The sequence below is a fragment of the Passer montanus genome, unplaced genomic scaffold (assembly GCF_014805655.1).
Source record: "Passer montanus isolate IOZ18808 unplaced genomic scaffold, ASM1480565v1 scaffold44, whole genome shotgun sequence".
Lineage (NCBI taxonomy): Eukaryota > Metazoa > Chordata > Aves > Passeriformes > Passeridae > Passer > Passer montanus.
Window position 1 is genome coordinate 3,098,832 of NW_024369262.1, and position 16,784 is coordinate 3,115,615.

Here is a 16,784-nt window from a genome sequence, read left to right on the forward strand (position 1 = left end):
GGCGCTGATGGGGCGCAGGCAGACGTGGTCCTGCATCTCACCCCATCACGGGCACCCCATCATGGGCATCCCAACCCACTGTGGGATCCTGTATCCTAATCCACCACAGGATCCTGCATCCCACCCTTCCCTGGGTTTTGCTTCCCACCCCACTTCAGGATCCTGCATCCCACCCTACCATTAGCTTCTGCATGTGACCCCACCATGGAGTCCTGCATCCCACCCCACTGTGGGGTCCTGCCCAGGGCCAACGCTCCCCCAAGCCCTCCCTGCTCCATCCAGCATCCCCCAGCAAGGATACCCACGTCTTTGCCGCGGATCTGGTCCTCAGTGAGCTGCACCTCGATGAGGGGCCGCACCGTGGTGAAGAGCTTCCACCAGGGCCAATCCTTCACCCCTTTGTTCTTCTTGATGTTCTTCTGCACGCACCGGATGGCCAAATCCTGGATCTGTGCAGGGCACGGGGTCAGCACGGGGTATGGGGTCAGTACAGGGCCACCAGCAGGGCAAAGCGGGGAGTGTGGGTGCTCAGCACCCCTGCCAGCACCCTGGCATGCTTCCCTTCATCAGCATTTTGCTAATTGCACCAGCAAATCTGCTGTTTGATCCTCTCCAGCCCCTCTAAATGCTAATCCCGGGAGGATGAGGCACTGTAAGATGCCTATTTTACACCTCTCTAATGATAAAAGTAGGAGCTGAAGCGTGGCTTCATCCTTCGGCGGCGATGCCCAGCAGCCTCCCTGCCGGTTCCCCCTGGCCCCCCGGTTCCCCCTGGCCCCCCACGGCTCCGGGGGAGGCGGGAGGAGGAGGTGCTGGCCCAGGAGGCACAGAAAGGCTGCACTGCCCATTTTAGGCGAAATTGTGCAGCAGAGCGGGGAGGGGAGAGTCGCTGGGACGAACCTTTCTCTTCTTGAAGTGCTGCCGTGCCAGGAAGCCCCTGCACGCCGCCTGGAAAAGGGTGATGTTCCTGCTGGTCTGCGTGTCCCGCTGCTCCTCCAGCCTGGCCAGAGATCCAGCCCGGAAAAACACCTGTGGGAGGGGAGCAGGACAGAGATGGGTGCTGGCATCCCTCCGGCCACGCCGTGCCGCCCTCCCGCTGCTGGGGATGTCTCTCCCCTCTGCAGGCACTGGCCCTGTCCCACCGTGGGGTTTTATTCCCCAGGCATGAGGAATGCCGTGGGTGGGAGTGAACAGTGCTGCCCTTTTGCTGTCCCACCGTGCCATGACGCACAGCCCTGCCCACACCCACACCCGGGGGTGTCGGGCACCATACCCGGCTCAAGCCCATGTGGTAGCTGCTCTTCTCCAGGTCCAGTGATTCCAGGAGCTCCTCCACTGCCTGCAGGGAGGGAAAGGTGTCAGGGCCAAGCCCTCTGAGGTGCAGGGCACCCTGGACCACAGCAGTGACTCTGACATGGGGCACGTACCCGCTTCTCATCCACCACGATGTAGTTGCGCCCATGCTTTTTGGTCAGGTGTGGGGCCAGGACATCAAAGCGCCGCCTGAACTCCGCAAACACCATGTGGTCAGGGTAGCCTGGGGAGACAAGGGAGAGGGAGCTGTGTGGATGCCCAGGGGATGGCTAGGGACAGCCCCCACGTGCCCTGACATGCTGGGCTCATGTTTTGGGTGAGCTGACGGGGTCACCCCACGTGACACAAACTCCCCATGGGGTCAGGCATAGCTGGAATGCCCTCAGCCTCCTCGGGAGGTTTTCCTTGGCTGCGTCCTCCAGCAGTTTTGGCTGGGATCTGAGGAGAAAGCGGCCAGATCCCTCCTCGGGGGGAGAACAGCGACACATGTTGCCTGTGCAAGTCCTGCTCTGGCTCCACTCTGAGCCACAGCCAGCTCCTGCATCAGGCTCCAGCACTGAGCCTCCATATCTTAATTAACGATGAGGTATTGATGGGAACGTTGACCCCGGCACGGGCGGCTGGCCACGGCCATCGATCCAGGAGGTGTGCAGGTGGCATTGATTTCCAATCATGGCAGGAAGGGTCCGGCCTCCAAGCAATAAACCCTGGGCCGGGTGGCTGGCCAGCCAACGTATCGATAAATGCTTTGCTGAGCACAACCCAGAGGCTCTCGTTCCAGTGGGACAGGGGCTGGATGCCAATGGGATTGCTGCCAGGAACCAGCGGCGCCAGGGGAGACACCCAATTAAGGCCATGCCTGTTCCCAGTGCAGATAACAGCCCAGCAGGGGAGGGGAGACAGGGACGGGACCACCCTGGGGAGAGGCTCCAGAGCTCAGAGCAAAGTGCTGAAGGGACTCCTGGGGGTCTTTGGCTGTCTAGTGAGAAGACGCAGCCGGGACCTGGGCGTCGTCCATCCCCTGGTGCTGCTGCCAGGGCTCACCTTGGCGGTACATGCGGAGGGCGTCGAGCAGGCGGGAGCCGCGGAGCTGCGCACGCAGGAGGGGCACGTCCAGCTGCATCAGCCCGGCCTCGCAGTGCTCTGCCGGCAGCTCCAGCTCGCTGCCGCTCACCCGCCGGCACGGCACCGCCTGGGGGTCCCCGCTGCCCCCCGCCTTGGGCAGGAAGCAGTGCACAAAGTGCAGCTTGGACTTCTTGATGCTGTCGATGAGGGCGTCCTGTGAGTGCAGCAGAGCAGGATGAGTGGCGATGTGCGGTGGTGCCCCAGCCAGATGCCCCAGGCAGATGCAGGGATTCCCTTTGGCACGCCCTCACTCACCACTTGCAGCTTGATCTGGATGCAGAGGGATTTCTTCTTGACGGCAGCCACGCCGGTGGTGAAGGTCTTGCGCATGCTGGTGGCCCGGCGCAGGGCCAGCTGGGAGCCCCCCTCCAGCCCCGCCACCGAGCCCGACAGCACCAGCGCCGAGCCGCCGCGCCCGGCAAACAGGCTGCTGATCACCTTCCTGCAGGGCACAGGGGACACGTCACCCCCCACGTCACCTCCCTGTCATGCCCCCACCCCAGCACCCTGCTCACTTTTGGGACTCCTGCAGCAGGACTGAGGCGTTTTGGGAGGCCGGGTTGTGCTTGACGTAGTTGAGCCATCCCGTAGCGTCGTACTCCACCCAGTTGGTCCCTGAGCTGTGTCCCAGGAGGAAGTGTCGGGGTTTGTCACTGGGGAGCAGCGGGTTGTGCCCTGCAGGGAAACACAGCACCAGTGGGAACAGCTCTGGGCACCAGTGTTTCACTGGGGCATTCACAGAATCCCAGAATGGCTTGGGTTGGAAGACACCCTAAAGATCATCTCATTCCAACCCCCTGCCATGGGCAGGGACATCTTCCACTAAAGAGATTGTTTCTGGTCCAGTGGACACATCCCCATGGTTCCAAGGCCCCCTCCATACCTTTTTTGCCCCCTTCCTGGGGGCCATAGTAGGAGAAGAGTCTCTCCAGCAAGGTGTCCTCGTTGCCGCCCGGCTGCAGAGCCTCCTCCTCCAGAAGCCACAGCAGCCCCCGCGCCTCATCCGTGCGGGCCAGAGACCGGACCTGCAGGGTCACCATGCTGGCAGCCACCCCAGCACACCAGGGTGCCCCAGGGCAGGGGCATGGGGTGGCACAGGGCACCCAGGCCACCCAGGGAGCACCCAACCTCACACCGTGTGAGAGGGCTCCTGATTAGGGGAGATCCAGAAGGGAAACGGTCCATATGGGACACTCTGGCAGCACGTCTCACTGAGGTGGGAAATGCAGTGCTGGGCTGAAACTCAGCACGGGGATGGTGCCAACAGCCTCCTCCAACAGGGACTGGAGGACCCCAGGGACTGGAGAACCTTAGGGAACCATGGAGACTAGGAACCTGAGCACCTTGGGGACCAGAAAATCCTGGGGACCAGAGCACTTTGAAAACTGGAGCACCCCAGAAATCTCCAGGCCCCCTGGCCACAGCACAGGCAGCTCCCAGGACAAGAGGGGAAAACCATGTTGTGGGATAAGTATGTGGGCTGCACACACACTTGCACCCATGCTCTCATGGCCAACAGCCCCTTTCCTTCCCCTCTACCACCACAATGCCAAAAAGCTGCCCATCTGCAGTCATGATGTGGCTGGAAGGAAGAGTGGAAAGTGCTTACCAGTGCCTGGTGTGAAGACTGGTCCACAGCAGCTATGGAGCCAGAGAAGCTGGGCTCAGCATCAGCCAGGGCAAGCTCTATGTTCTCCTGGTCAGGGGGAACAGAGGAACAGAGGCAGGTGAGCACCCACACTGCAGAGTAGCAGTGATAGGGAGTGTGAGCCCATCAGGGTGTTGGTCTTGATGGGGTTCAGAGTGATGCAGAGTGCTGAGGGAGGACCAGGACATGTGGAAGGGTCCCCATGGGCTGTCAGTGCTGAGATGGAGAAGAAGCAGTGACCACCATCATCACCACCCACAGCCCAGCCCTCCTGTGCTGTGCTCCACAGCCAGCACAGCAACCCTGGGCACTGAGCATCGTGTCAGAGCTGCTTTGGCTGGACTGGTCCACAGTGACCACTGCATAAGAAATCAGGGGGGCACGCAGGAAACGTTCACGTGGGTATGGGAGGGCAGGAGTGGAGGAGGCAATGGCAGCCCTGGGAGTGCCTGGTACCTCCTTGTATCGCTCCAGCTCGCGGGCAAAGGTGCGCTGGTGGAAGAGCTGCTGCAGGCGCTCCTGGGCGTAGTTGTGGCAGAGCTCCTCGAAGGTGGCCCCCCGGCTTTGCCCCGCCAGCTTGGGGTTCTGTGCCCCAGGGGTGTCCACCACTGTCACGGAGCACACCGAGTGCTGGCTGGACTTCAGCGCCCTGGAGGGAGCACAAAGAAGGGATCAGTGGGTGCAGCCAGGCACCCCCCGCTCTCCTGCTGGCCCCCAGCACGTACCTGTTGAGGAGGGAGATGAGGAGTGTGAAGAGCTCGGAGTACAAGCCAGCTGCCATGCCCTCCAGGCACTCCAGCGCCGTCAGCTTGGGACCTGGCCAAAGCAAGCCTGAGTGTCCCCAACCCCGCACCCCCTGGGGCCACCCGCTGTCCCCCCCATACCTCACCCTACCTGTGCCACTGTCCCCCAGGGGAGACTCATCGGGGCCCTGCCGGAAGGAGGTGGAGCGCTGCAGGGTGCCCTTGGGCTGGTGCTTGAAGATGGCAGAGGAGAGCTCCTCCAGGCTGCAGCCCAGCAGGTACGCGGCTTTCTGAGCCCACTCGTGCCGTGCAAACTGCTTCCTCCCAGCTGCAGGGTGGACAAAGGGGTTCAGGGCCAGCAAGGGCACCCCTAAAAATGGGGAGCATTTCCAAACAGGCCTGGGATGATCTTAGGGAGCCACAGAGTAGGTTAGGGATGATGGGCGCAGTGGGAGCACGTTTTGGGGTTTGAGGAGGCACAGATGTTTGGGGTCTAAGAGGAGCTAGGGGTGAATGGCTTGGTGCTGCTGCAGGGCTGAGCCTGGAGCCACACTGGTGTGGAGCACAGACCCCCTGCCACCAGTCCCCAGGGACCTCTGAGGCTCTGAGCCACCCCACACGGGGACATGTCCCTGCTTGGTGACACAGCTGCACTGCAGCCAGACAGACACAGAGACACGGATGCTGGGGGCGGTGGGAGCAGGTTAATGGTGACACACAGGGACAAAGAAATAGGATGAGGGTGGCACAGGGGAGGGGGAAGCCAGAGACACACACGGAGAACGGGACTTTACCTTCGTCGGCGTCTGCATTGCAAAGGGCAGCATGCACCATGCGAACAGAGACACGGGTTAGAAACAACGGCACAGACGGCACGGGGACGCCCTCCTGCCACCACGCCACCGCACATGCCATGCCTGCCCCTCCCCGGGCACTGCTGCAGTGACAAACCGTGACCAGCACGTGGGGCCCTTCCCTTTGAGCCCCCAAACCATGGGCACCGCTGGGGAGCAGCTCGGCTCTGCCCCAGCACATGGGGAGCCACTTCTGGATCCAGCCCGGGTCCAGGGAAATTGTGGGGCTGCTGCAGCTCAGCTCTGAGCACTCCCAGCGTCCACGAGGTGCAGGGGAGGCTTCAGCAGCAGCACAGAGCCGGGGGTGGGATGCCCACCCCGAGCAGGATGTAGCAATGCTCCCCCCCAGCAGGATCTGGGGTCCCCCCACACCAGGCTCCCATGGAGAGGCTCCGGAGCTGCCTGAGCATCCCGCTGTGGTGGCTGCAGCAGGGCCCTGCTGCCCTCTAGTGCCCTGAGAGCACCCCCTAGGCCAGCACTGCACCCCAAGAACACCCCACAGGCCAGCCCTGCACCCCAGTGTGCATCCAGACCCCTCTGGTCTCTCCTTCTTCATCCCCAGATCATCTTTTTCCACCAGAGCTGCAAATTCCCTGGGTGCAGCCACCAGCTCCAGGTGCCCATTTTGGGGGTGACATGCCCAGCTCTCCCACCAGCGTGCAGCACCACAGGGACCTCCAGCATAACAGGCAGAAAGAGAAAGCCACGGGGAGAAGAGCAGCACCCAAAGCCAAATTTTCCATCCCCAGGAATGGAGAGCAAAGCTGGTGCTGTGGGAGACTCACACCCATGGTGAGTGCTGTGTGCCAGGGCTGCCCTGACCCCCACCACCAACAGTGCTGACAGGACTGGCATGGGAGTCCTCACGAGCAGCAGGCAAATCTGGGGCTGCCAGGACCCAACCAGGGTCAGGGTTGATCCCAGCACACCAGCAGCACCCCAAGCACCCACTGCAGCCCCCAAATCTGCATTGCATGGCACCCCCAGAGCAGAGCCCTCCCCACTCCCATTACCAGCTCCATCTGCCAGTGGGTCTGCAAGGAGGATGAGGGAAAGTGTTACACTGGGAATGGGGGACACCCCCCAACTGCCTCAGCCCCACCCAGGCCCCCACTCCCCAAGTTGGCAGGGGTCAGTCCAGGGTCTGGCAATGTTCAATTCCCACCAGTTAATGAGACCACCCCACCATGGGGACAAAGCTGGGTGCCCCAAAGCACTCAGGGTGGTGGGGCACTGTCCCTCAGCTGACACAGCCTCCCACCCTCTCCCCCAGGGCTTGGCTGCACTGCAGGCTGTTTGCAAGGTGTCTCTGGAACCCCTCACATCCACCAGTCTCAAATCTCCCCTCATTAATGGCTCCCAGCTTGGTACCTTTGGTTGCCCCAGCAGCTCCCAGGTGGTAGATGGCCCCCAGGATGAGCCAGAAGGCTTTCTGCTCATCTCCTGAGATGCCCATCACCTTCATGGCTGTCAGGAGCTTGCTGAACTGCTGGGTTGCCTTCTGCTTTTCCTCTGGCTGTGGAAAACAACAGGAGCCGTTAGTCTGGGAGCCCAGCTCTGCCTTCCCCTGCACTGAAATGGGCCAGAGACCCCCATCTTCCCCTACAGCCCCCCATGGCAACAACCTTGGAGGGGGGCACGATGCCGAAGACATTGTTCTCTGCCAGGTGGTTGAAGTGAAGCTCAGTCCTGCAGGGATAAACACCATGATTGGCCCCGTGGGGCAGGTCCCAGAGACTCCCCCCACGATGGAGGCCATGGCCTCCCCCCAGCTCACCGCAGGGTGCTGTCAGAGCAGGCCAGCAGGTAGTAGAAGACATTGAAGGTGGCCTCGTTGGCCGGGTGCCGGGCCACGCGCAGCTTCTCCAGCAGCAGTGTCTGGCAGAGGTGGGACAATTGGGAACTGTCCCCAAGTGCCCCACTGAGACCCCCAACCCACCCAGCCTCATCCTTGCTGCCTGTCCAGGGAACCCAGGGAGTTGTGAGGGTCTCCCTCCCCCTGCAGGGCACCATGTGAGTGCAAACATCACCCAAGCAGCCCATGAGCATCTCTCCTTGGTGAATGCTACTACAAGAGCATGGAGTACATCTCCTGCCTTTTAAGGGCTCTGCTGTTATCACAGCAGGGAGGTGTCTGGAAGACACATTCCCTGATTTTGGGACTAACTCAGCAAGGACTGGGATCCCATCTGATCTGGGTGTGAACAAGGAGAAGAGCAGGATGCCAGGCTGCTGAATGCTGCGAGCATGGCTGGGGATCTGTGGCAGAGTTTGTAGTGTAGGAAACAGCAGAAGGATCATGGAATGGTTTGGATTGGAAGGGACCTGAAAGATCAATGAGTTCCAAACCTCTGCCATGGACAAAGATACTTTCCCCTATCCCAGGTTGCTCCAAGTCCTGTCCAACCTGGCCTTGAACACTGCCACAGGGGATGGGGCAGTTACAGCTTCTCTGGACAACACTCCCATGAGGATGGGCTGGCTCCCACACCGTGGGGAGCCACGATGGCAAGGATGGACCAGCTCCCATGCTGGGGGGCCACCTGGTCCCCTCACCTGTACAGAGGCAGACGCCACCTGCCCAGCCTGGTCGAAGTCCAGGGAGATGATCTGGGAGAAGCGGGTGGCGTTGCCGTTCATGCCGGTGCTGCTATTGCCAAAAGCCTCCAGGATGGTGTAGAGAGCCTGCCACTTCTCCACTGCAGGAAGACAAGCAGGGCAGTGCAGGGGCTGTGCAGGGGGCCAGAGCTGGCTGGGCAGGTGCTGCTGCTCCCTTGCACCACAGCACGGCAAAGGCACCGGCGTGACACAGTGACAGCCCGCTTGGCACGTGTCCAGCCTCTGCCGCGTGCGTGGGGCTGTGACCGCAAAGCGAGGGGCGTGTGCAGGCAGGACAAAGGGACTCCACACCCACACAGGGACTCACCAGAGAAGACCTTGCCAGTGCTGCCGGCGATGGTGGCGAGGTACTGCACCAGGTGCTGGCAGTTGGTGGTTTTGCCGCTGCCGCTGGCGCCCAGCAGGACGATGGCCTGGTCCTGGCGGCTCATCAGCATGCTGCGGTACGCGGCCTGCGCCACCGCGTAGACGTGCGGGGACGTGTCCTCCCTGCGGCACCCCTTGAACATGTGCATGACCTGACGGGGACAGGGAGGGGAAGCGGGCAAGGGTCAGCACCCTGCCGCCCCCACCACGCGGTGCCAGCTGCGTGTCCCCTCCGGTGTCCCCCCACCGCGGCGTCACCTTCTCAGAGTACATGGAGGGGGAGCTCAGCGGGTTGATGATGACCATGGCGGGCCCGGCGTAGGTGTGCAGCAGGTTGCCGCCGTAGCGCTGGCGCAGCGTGTGCAGCGTGCTGGACTCGTTGAGGTAGAGGAGGCTGGCGAGGTCCTCCACGCGGTCGTAGGACGGGGGGTTTGCCTGGCAGCGAGGTTGAGATGCGGCGGGTCAGGCTGGGAATGGGGATCTGCCCTGCCAGCCCACGCCCCGCAGCCCTACCTTCTCCACATCATCCTCCTCCACCTCCAGGATGGCTCCATCGTGGTCCAGTTTCACCTTCACTTTGCCCTCGGCCAGGGGACTGCCCGCCTCTGGCCGCAGCTGGCTGCCTGTGAGGGGCACAGGGCACTCAGAGGGGCCGTGCTGGCAGCCCCCAGGGACACCTCAGAGGGGTCAGGGGGCTCACTGTGCCACAGGAAAGATGGGGTGCTGTGTCCCAGCAGTGCCCCTGGCTCACCCAAGGAGAAGCCATCCCTGTGCACCAGCCACACCTTCTCGGTCTCGTACCAGGCCTCCTCGGCTGCTATCTGCTCCTCCGTCTTGGCCTGTGGGACAGCACGTGTGGAGAGGCTGTGGTCACCTGCCCCCTGCCCTGCCTCACCCCCTCCCCTCATCCCTGGGGCTGGAGGAAGCAGGGCTCATGTGCTGGACAGCCAGGCCTCCTCCACAAGCCACAAACCCTCCCAGCACATGTCCCCAGTTTGCCCGCTGAGGACCCCAGTGGGTGCAGGGCTGCAGAGACCACCAGGGCCCTGCCACAGCTTGGGGCAGACATAGAGACACAGTGGCCCACAGGCACATTCACTACGGCCACCTCGGGCCAGCCTGGAGGAGCCAAGCTCCCAAACCACAGCCCTGAGAGCAGGCACCCACGCCAGCCACGTGTCAGGATGCAGGGACACCAGACATGCTGTGGGGACATGGGACATGCTGCAGGGACATGCTGTGGGGACACAGGACACACTGAGGCACGTAATGGAGGGATACAGGACACGGCCCAGGACTCTGACAGGGGAAATGCCAGGCTGGTGGCCAGCACAGCGGGGATGTCCCTGGCACAAGGAGAGCAGGACGAGCTCCAAAGCCAAACCTGAGCTGCAGCAGGGACGGGGCCGAGGGGAGCTGCCGGCGCATCGTCCGCTGGACCCTGGCGAGGCCGAGAGACGGCGGTGAAGGCGAGAAGGGCTCAGCCCTGCCCCACACACAGCACAGCAAGAGGGGAGGGGGAGCGAGCCGGGGCAAAGCACCGCTGTGCCAAACCCTGCGGGCGCTCCTCGTGCCACGGCCACCACTGTGGGGTGGCAAGTCCAGTGCGGTGCTGGGCAGACACAGAGCTGGGAAGGACACTGCTGCCAAAGCCCTGGGGCTGGGGGTCACTCCACTGACCCCGCTCTGAGCTCTGCCAGCACCACGTGCCACACCTGCTTCGGCACGAGCCATGCATCCTGCCTGTGCCAGCACTCTGCCCCTTCACACCCCTGCCCACCCCAGCTGTGCCACCTCCACCGAGGGCACCCTCCTGGGACGCGTGGCTTCCTGGCATGACCTCGCTGGGGAGGGGACAGCGCCCAGCCCCGGCTGCCCCCGGGCAGCGCAGGGAGCAGGGTGGGATGGGGAAAGCCTTACGCTCCAGCAGGAGGCGCGGGCGCAGACGCCAGCCCAGCGGCACACAGAGGATGGCGGGGGCTCGCTGGTGGAGGCAGAGGGCTCCTGAGGACGGGGGTACAGTACCTGGCTGGGTGCCGAGGCGGAGGCGGCGGGGTCCAGCTAGCGGCAGCAAGGAAGGAGGAGAGAAAGAAGAGAGGGGGTGAGAGGCAGAGAGCAGAAGCAGCACCCTGACAAGCCACAGGGCCCCGGCACGGCCATGATTGCACAGCACCACCAGGACATCGTCCATCCCAGCCACCACAGTGTGCCTGGGTCCCTATGGGAATCAGGCAGCCCCCATCCCCAGCACACCAGTCTGGGCAATGATCCCCAAACCCACCAACAGCCCTGGTCATCCATTCCCTGCTGCCAGTGTCACCCACAGATGGACCATGGGGTTGGCAGCCAGACACAGGGGTACAGTCACTGTGTGCAGAGCACATGGCAATCTGGGGCAGCCACACGCTGCCCATGCCTTCCCATCCCTGGGAAGGCGACACGCAAGCACCAACACCTCTGGAATTACAGAAGTGGTGAAGATCCTCTCCAGCCGGAGCTGCGCCTCCTCAGACGGGCTCAGCACGGGTGTGGGGCCAGGGGAAGCAGGGCCAGGGGCAGCCTAGGGGCAGAGCACCATTAGCTCCAGGCCAGCTGTCCCACAGCCCTCACAGCCCTGGCACATGGGCAGCAGCAGGGCCATTGCCAAGGCTTTCCCAGCCCTGCAGCCCATCAGTGCTTGGGGCAGGTCCCAGGGTGAAGGCACAGCTGGGTATCAGTGTGCACCCACAGTGTCCAGGGACCTGGGTCCCCACTCCTACACACCTGCTGGGGGGCAGCTGGGGCATTTTTCACAGGGGTCGGCCGCTTCTCGCTGGTCTGCAGCTTCTTCTCCACGTGAAATGGAGGGGAGACAAGGGGCAGCATGATGGACTGGCCACAGCACACACAACCGCCCCAAAAACTGACTCCCACCCACACCATGCCTCACAAAACCACTGCAAACCATGCAGGTGAGCTCACACCATGCTGCACTGGGGGCACAACCCCACTGTGCACACACTGGTACCTTGTGCCTCTCCAGGGCCGTGGGTTTCAGAGCAGACGCCTTTGCCGGCTCCGCTTTCCCTCCTGAAAGCTGCACTGGTGCCTCTGGTTTGGCTTCAGCGCCCAGGGATGGGGACAGCTTTGTGTCCCCAGCAGCGGGCTCAGGGGACTTTTGCCTGTCCCCCGGCCGGAGCCGTGGCCGGTGCTCCTTGGATTTGCCCTTTGCCATGAGGGTTTTGAGCCCCTCTGAGATCTCATCCTTGGGTTCCGGCTTGGCAGGGGCTGAAGGCACCACGGAGGGGGGAGGTGGCGGGGCTGGGGGTGCTGGGACAGCAGCACGGCCTGCTTCCTCCTTCCTCGGGGGTGGCACCGGCTCAGGAGACTTGGCATCTCGGCCTGGCTCCTTGGCACTGCCAGCGTCCTCCCCGGGCAGCACTTTGCGGACCACCTTGCGCACCACGCGGACCACCTTGCGGCGGGACAGCCCCTGGCCGTCATCTCCCTGTGCCTCGGGGGCTGCGCCCTCCAGCCCGTTCTCAGCTGCCCCGTTCAGCACCGGCTCTGGGCTCTTCCCTCTCCCAGGAGGTGGCTCGGGGCTCTTTGCAGGTTCGGGGCTCTTCACAGGCTCAGGTTTTGGGGGCTCAGCTTTCGGGGGTGCAGACGCTGCATCCTTCGGGCTCTCTGACTGCAGCCACAATGACAGAGGTGTGAGTGGAGGTGCAGCCTCCACTGCTGTTTGGGACATGATGGTGCCCAGGGTCTGCCCTGCCATGGAGCACAGCTCCTGGCCACACCCAGCACTGGGGACACAGCACTCTTCCCCACCAACCTACAGCCCCACAGCGGGTCCCAGGGCAGGGAGCAGTGGTGATCTCCCTGCCCCACAAACAGTGACCATTCAACCCTCAGGCTGCCAGCACGGGGGTAAAACTCAGTGCTCAGGGCACCACTAAGCCCATGACCCTGCATGGTGTCCCCAGGCCCTGTCACAGGGGCTGTTCTCACCAAGGACAAGCCCCATCCCCAAAAGCTCCACCCTGCCCGTGCCCTGTGACACTTACAGCCCCATCCTCCTTCACGGGTCTTTTCACAGCTAAAGATTTGTCCTCGTCCTTGACCTGAGGGTCAGACAAACAAGAGGAGCACGTTTCAGCCCACTGTGGGGCCTTGCTGCCAGAAAGCCTCCTGGGACCATCACTCCATGCCAGCCCAAATTTGCAGCCCACTGCAGAGACAAGGACCTGTGTCCTCCCAGGCTTCCCATCAACCAAAAAAACAGGGGTGAAGCACAGACACGTACCCTAGTTATAGCAAACCCCAAAGGTGGGAGAGGTAAGTGCTCTGCCCACCTGGCCTGGGCCCTCTCATCACGTGCAGCCAGTGAGGGAGGTGGTTCAGAGTCCCACCACCCCTCCTGCAGGATTCTGTCATTCTACACGTCACCCCCCAGCCGGTGTCACAGCACATTTTAAGTGTCACCAGCTAATCTCTGCAGCAGCCACACGTGGGACATGCCAGATCCCTGCTGACCCGGGGAAACCAGGGGCCTCTGAGCGGGTGGGCAGCCAAACCCTGCCCTGAGCTGTGCCTCTGAGTGCCAGGACTCGGCTGTGACACTGCAGTGGTGCATCCTGTGGGCAACACACCCTGACTCGCCACCACACAGCAGCTCCTGGGTGGCAGGTGGCACTGGGGTGGCTCACACTGTGTTAGGGGCTGCTCCAGGCACTCACAAAGCCGTTAGTGATGGTGTTAGTGATCACATGCATGGCTGTGCTGGTGACACCAGCCCTGGCCAAGCTCCCAGCTGCCCAGCACAGCCCCTGTCACAGCAGCACAGTGAGGCCAAGAGTGCTGCTCCCAGCATGGTGCCAGCACGGGGTAAACTGGGGGAGCTGGTCAGCAGCGTGACCCAAACGTGGGGTGCAGGCAAACATGCAAGAGAGACTTCCCTTCTGCTCCCAGAACGCAAACCGGGATGAGAACGCCATGGTGATGTCTCATGGAGCTGCTGCCCTGGCTGGGGAGAGAGGGAGAGGTGAGACCACTGGGACAGCACACAGGATGCCAAACCACACCACAGGGTACAGGCACGTGCCCTCCCCCACCTGGGATCCTCAGGAATGGGGGTCTGAGCCCACCCGGACCTGCTCAGCATACAAACAGTGCCCACAGGAGGGGCTCTGGTGACAGAGAGGTGACCAGTCTGAGACCCAGCAAAACTCACTGTGTAAAAAAACCCCTTTAGTCAGGCTGCAGGACCGTGGCCCCATTCCCCTGAGCGGGCCAGCCCGCTGTGGTAAGCAAATGCCAGGGTGAGGGAAGGGATATTTTCTGCCCCAGCTCCCTGCTTGCCCTGACAGCCTGGGTTTATTCTGAGCCTGACCCCATGCCAGCAGCCAGGCAGCTCTAGTGGGACCTGCTAGCCTGGATGGCACCCACTCTCCAACCCCAGGCTGTGCCACTGGGGAGAAGCCCCCTCTGAGGGCCAGGCGTGGCACAGGAGAGGACCTGGCACAAAAGCAACCCAGCAGGCTGGGAGCACATCTCTGTCCCCCCCAAACTGTCACCACGGTGTGAAATACCAGTGCCTGGAGCACAGGCTGAGCATGGGGGGTCTGGAGACAAACCCACCTGTGGGTTAGAACCCCCAAACCCTCTGCCCACAGCACTCCCACCTCCAAGCAGCCTGGCACTGCCACAAAGGTCTCCAGAGAGCACCGGCCATGAGGTCCCCACAACAAACAACTCCAAAGAGCCCCAGGGGTGGGTTCAGCCTCACAATCCCTGATCCCAGCACCGGGTCCATCTCCCACGTAACCCCCTCGTGCCCCACAAGCCGTTCTGGGGGTCCCCACCTTACCAGAGGGAGCCAGGAGAAGGGTTTCCGCCGGGGCGAGCGCGGCACCGCACGGGAGAGGCACCAGTGGGGAGGCAGCCGGCAGCGGGGACAGCTGGGCTGATAGGGCCACCCTAAAAATAGCCCAGGAATGCGAGGGCCCCGCCGGCGCAGCAGCAGCCGGAGGGAGAGCTGGGGGGGGACAGGCGGGCAGGGGGCCTGGCCGCCACCGCCGCCACCGTCACCGCTGCCAGAGGAAGTGATGTGGGCTCCGCCGCGGGGGGAACTGCCCGGCCGCCCTGCAGCGTCCGAGTGGGAGAGACACCCCCGGGCGAGTGCAGCTGGGGGTCCGGGGGGGCTCCGTGCCTCAGAGGAGGGGGTTGCACAATCTGCACCCCCGGGTGCCCGGCGTCGTGCCAGGCGGTGCAACCCTGGCGCTCCTCGCTCCTCCTCTGGCTTTCCCACGAACACCAGGTCCCCCCCAAAGTGTTCTTGGGGACAGACAGCACCCCAGCAGCCCATAGTGAGGATGTTTTCATGGCAAAGCTGCCTCTGGAAGTTCAAGGTGTCCCTGGACAAGGGGCTGAGGGTCAGGGGCCTCCCCATGCAGGGGCTGCTGACAGGAGCTGGTGGCAGGGAGCCAGGCATGCTGGTGGCATGGAGGAGCAGTGGTGACACAGGCATGGCACACTGGGACCCCAGCTGGCAGCTGAGCACGTCCCTGCCCAACCTAAGTGAGACAGATGTGCCCTGAGCAAAAAAAATAATTCCCAGAGGAAGCAGGGTGTCCCAGCCTGGCACACCCCACTGAACAAGGGACAGGCCACATTAAACACCCTTGGCAGGGCTGGCATAACACAGCAGAGAGTGTCTGCAGTGACATAGGTATCCCCAGGTAGCGCAGGCATGCAGCCACCTCCACTGGGATGCCCAGCCAAGCTGTTTGGTGACAGCAGCATTTCTGCCTGGCCAGCATTCTCATTCCTGAGCCAGGAAATTCAGTAGACACACACTGGCCCACGGCTGAGCCCACTGGATACAAGCCCCCTCCAAAGACACCCCACACTGGGACACTGCAGCAGCACCAACCCCTCAGTGAGAGCACAAAAAGAGCCAAACCAAGCACAGAAAAATGATAAAAGTGCCTCTGACACGATGAGAGTCCCACCCTGGTGGGACACGGGGAATCCGCCATGCCATGGCACAGTGCCTTGCACCCTGGGGACAGCGACCTGCAGGGGCCCGTGTGCCTGTGGGCAGTGGCACACAAGGTCAGCCAGCACGGCCAGCGGGTGCCTGCGGCCCTGCTGAAGCACTGCAGTGGTCAGAGGCGTTTCTGGAATATTTCTGCCGGGCCGGCGCACGCCGGGGCCCTGCCTGAGGAATTTCGCCGGTAAATAAATAAATACGAGAGTGGAGCCGAGCCAGCCCAGCTGCCCCACGCCGGGAGCAAGGCTGGGACACGGAGGGGCTTTCACCCCAGCCCCAGTGCCACCAGCTGTCCCCTGTCACCCCACAGCACTGCCAGCCCCCCGAGAGGCAGCGGGTGCTGCCACTGCCCAGCCGGGTCCGTGGGGACAAGGGTGACACAGCACAGTGAGGGGGTTAAACCCCCCGTGGTGCACAGGGAGACCAGCACCAGCCCTCTCCAGCCAGGGAGGGGCTTCCAGAGCAACAGCCCAAAATATGTCTATAATTTCCTGTTTCCAAAAGGATCATTTTTATTTAAATTAGGACCAGAAGCATTCCAGGGAGCTTAGTGGGGCCTGGGGGAGAGCCAGGCCTCCCTGTGTGCCAGCACCTTGTGTGACGGGACCCACAGATGCACCCACCACCCCAGTCTGGGCTCCCTGGCACCAGCAAAGCCACAGCGTGTCACTCTGGTGCACCATGCAGGAGGAGGAGGCATCCTGTGCTGCTGCTGTGGTGGCCACCCCACGGCACAGTCACTGCCAGCCCTCTGACCAGCTCCCACCGGCTGATGCCATCAAACCACACCATGTTCTGGCACAAGGCTGCACATTGCAGCCTCTCCCATGCAGCCCCAAGGGCACCAGCGTCTCCTCTCCCCCTTCCCAGCTCCTGGAAGGCACAAGCACCTCACTGGCCTCCTGTGTGCTGACAGCCAACACAGACCTGTCTCTGTGCCAAGGAGCCGGACACGGTCACAGCAGTGTCCCGTGGCCACACAGGGCTATCCCTCCAGGGGTTATCCAGGTGTTCACACAGGGTTATCCCACCAGGGGTTATCCAGGTGAACACACAGGGTTATCCCTCCAGGGGTTATCCAG

The 16,784-nt window shown here is 62.7% G+C and overlaps 1 protein-coding gene across 21 annotated transcripts in view; it reads right to left on the minus strand.

Moving 5' to 3' along the window:
* The window catches only part of MYO18A (myosin XVIIIA), a 31,959-nt gene that overhangs the window by 12,975 nt on the left and 2,200 nt on the right, over window positions 1-16,784 (minus strand). For 4 of the 21 annotated variants that reach the window (XM_039720505.1, XM_039720504.1, XM_039720487.1 and 1 more), the window contains exons 2-25: window positions 10,590-10,730; window positions 10,054-10,110; window positions 9,421-9,508; window positions 9,183-9,292; window positions 8,928-9,104; window positions 8,611-8,821; window positions 8,241-8,383; window positions 7,462-7,562; window positions 7,310-7,373; window positions 7,056-7,200; window positions 6,698-6,718; window positions 5,625-5,636; window positions 4,982-5,158; window positions 4,813-4,903; window positions 4,544-4,736; window positions 4,049-4,135; window positions 3,323-3,464; window positions 2,955-3,114; window positions 2,695-2,881; window positions 2,359-2,593; window positions 1,428-1,537; window positions 1,274-1,339; window positions 901-1,029; window positions 306-449 (exon numbers count right to left, since the gene is read on the minus strand). In XM_039720505.1, the coding sequence (XP_039576439.1) occupies window positions 306-449; window positions 901-1,029; window positions 1,274-1,339; window positions 1,428-1,537; window positions 2,359-2,593; window positions 2,695-2,881; window positions 2,955-3,114; window positions 3,323-3,464; window positions 4,049-4,135; window positions 4,544-4,736; window positions 4,813-4,903; window positions 4,982-5,158; window positions 5,625-5,636; window positions 6,698-6,718; window positions 7,056-7,200; window positions 7,310-7,373; window positions 7,462-7,562; window positions 8,241-8,383; window positions 8,611-8,821; window positions 8,928-9,104; window positions 9,183-9,292; window positions 9,421-9,508; window positions 10,054-10,110; window positions 10,590-10,730 (2,991 nt within the window). Of the gene's footprint in view, window positions 1-305; window positions 450-900; window positions 1,030-1,273; window positions 1,340-1,427; window positions 1,538-2,358; window positions 2,594-2,694; window positions 2,882-2,954; window positions 3,115-3,322; window positions 3,465-4,048; window positions 4,136-4,543; window positions 4,737-4,812; window positions 5,159-5,624; window positions 5,637-6,697; window positions 6,719-7,055; window positions 7,201-7,309; window positions 7,374-7,461; window positions 7,563-8,240; window positions 8,384-8,610; window positions 8,822-8,927; window positions 9,105-9,182; window positions 9,293-9,420; window positions 9,509-10,053; window positions 10,111-10,589; window positions 10,731-11,124; window positions 11,230-11,432; window positions 11,496-11,676; window positions 12,340-12,715; window positions 12,773-13,606; window positions 13,675-14,517; window positions 14,618-16,784 lie in introns of those variants that run through there. The other 17 variants (XM_039720488.1, XM_039720485.1, XM_039720498.1 and 14 more) reach the window with 14 other exon arrangements.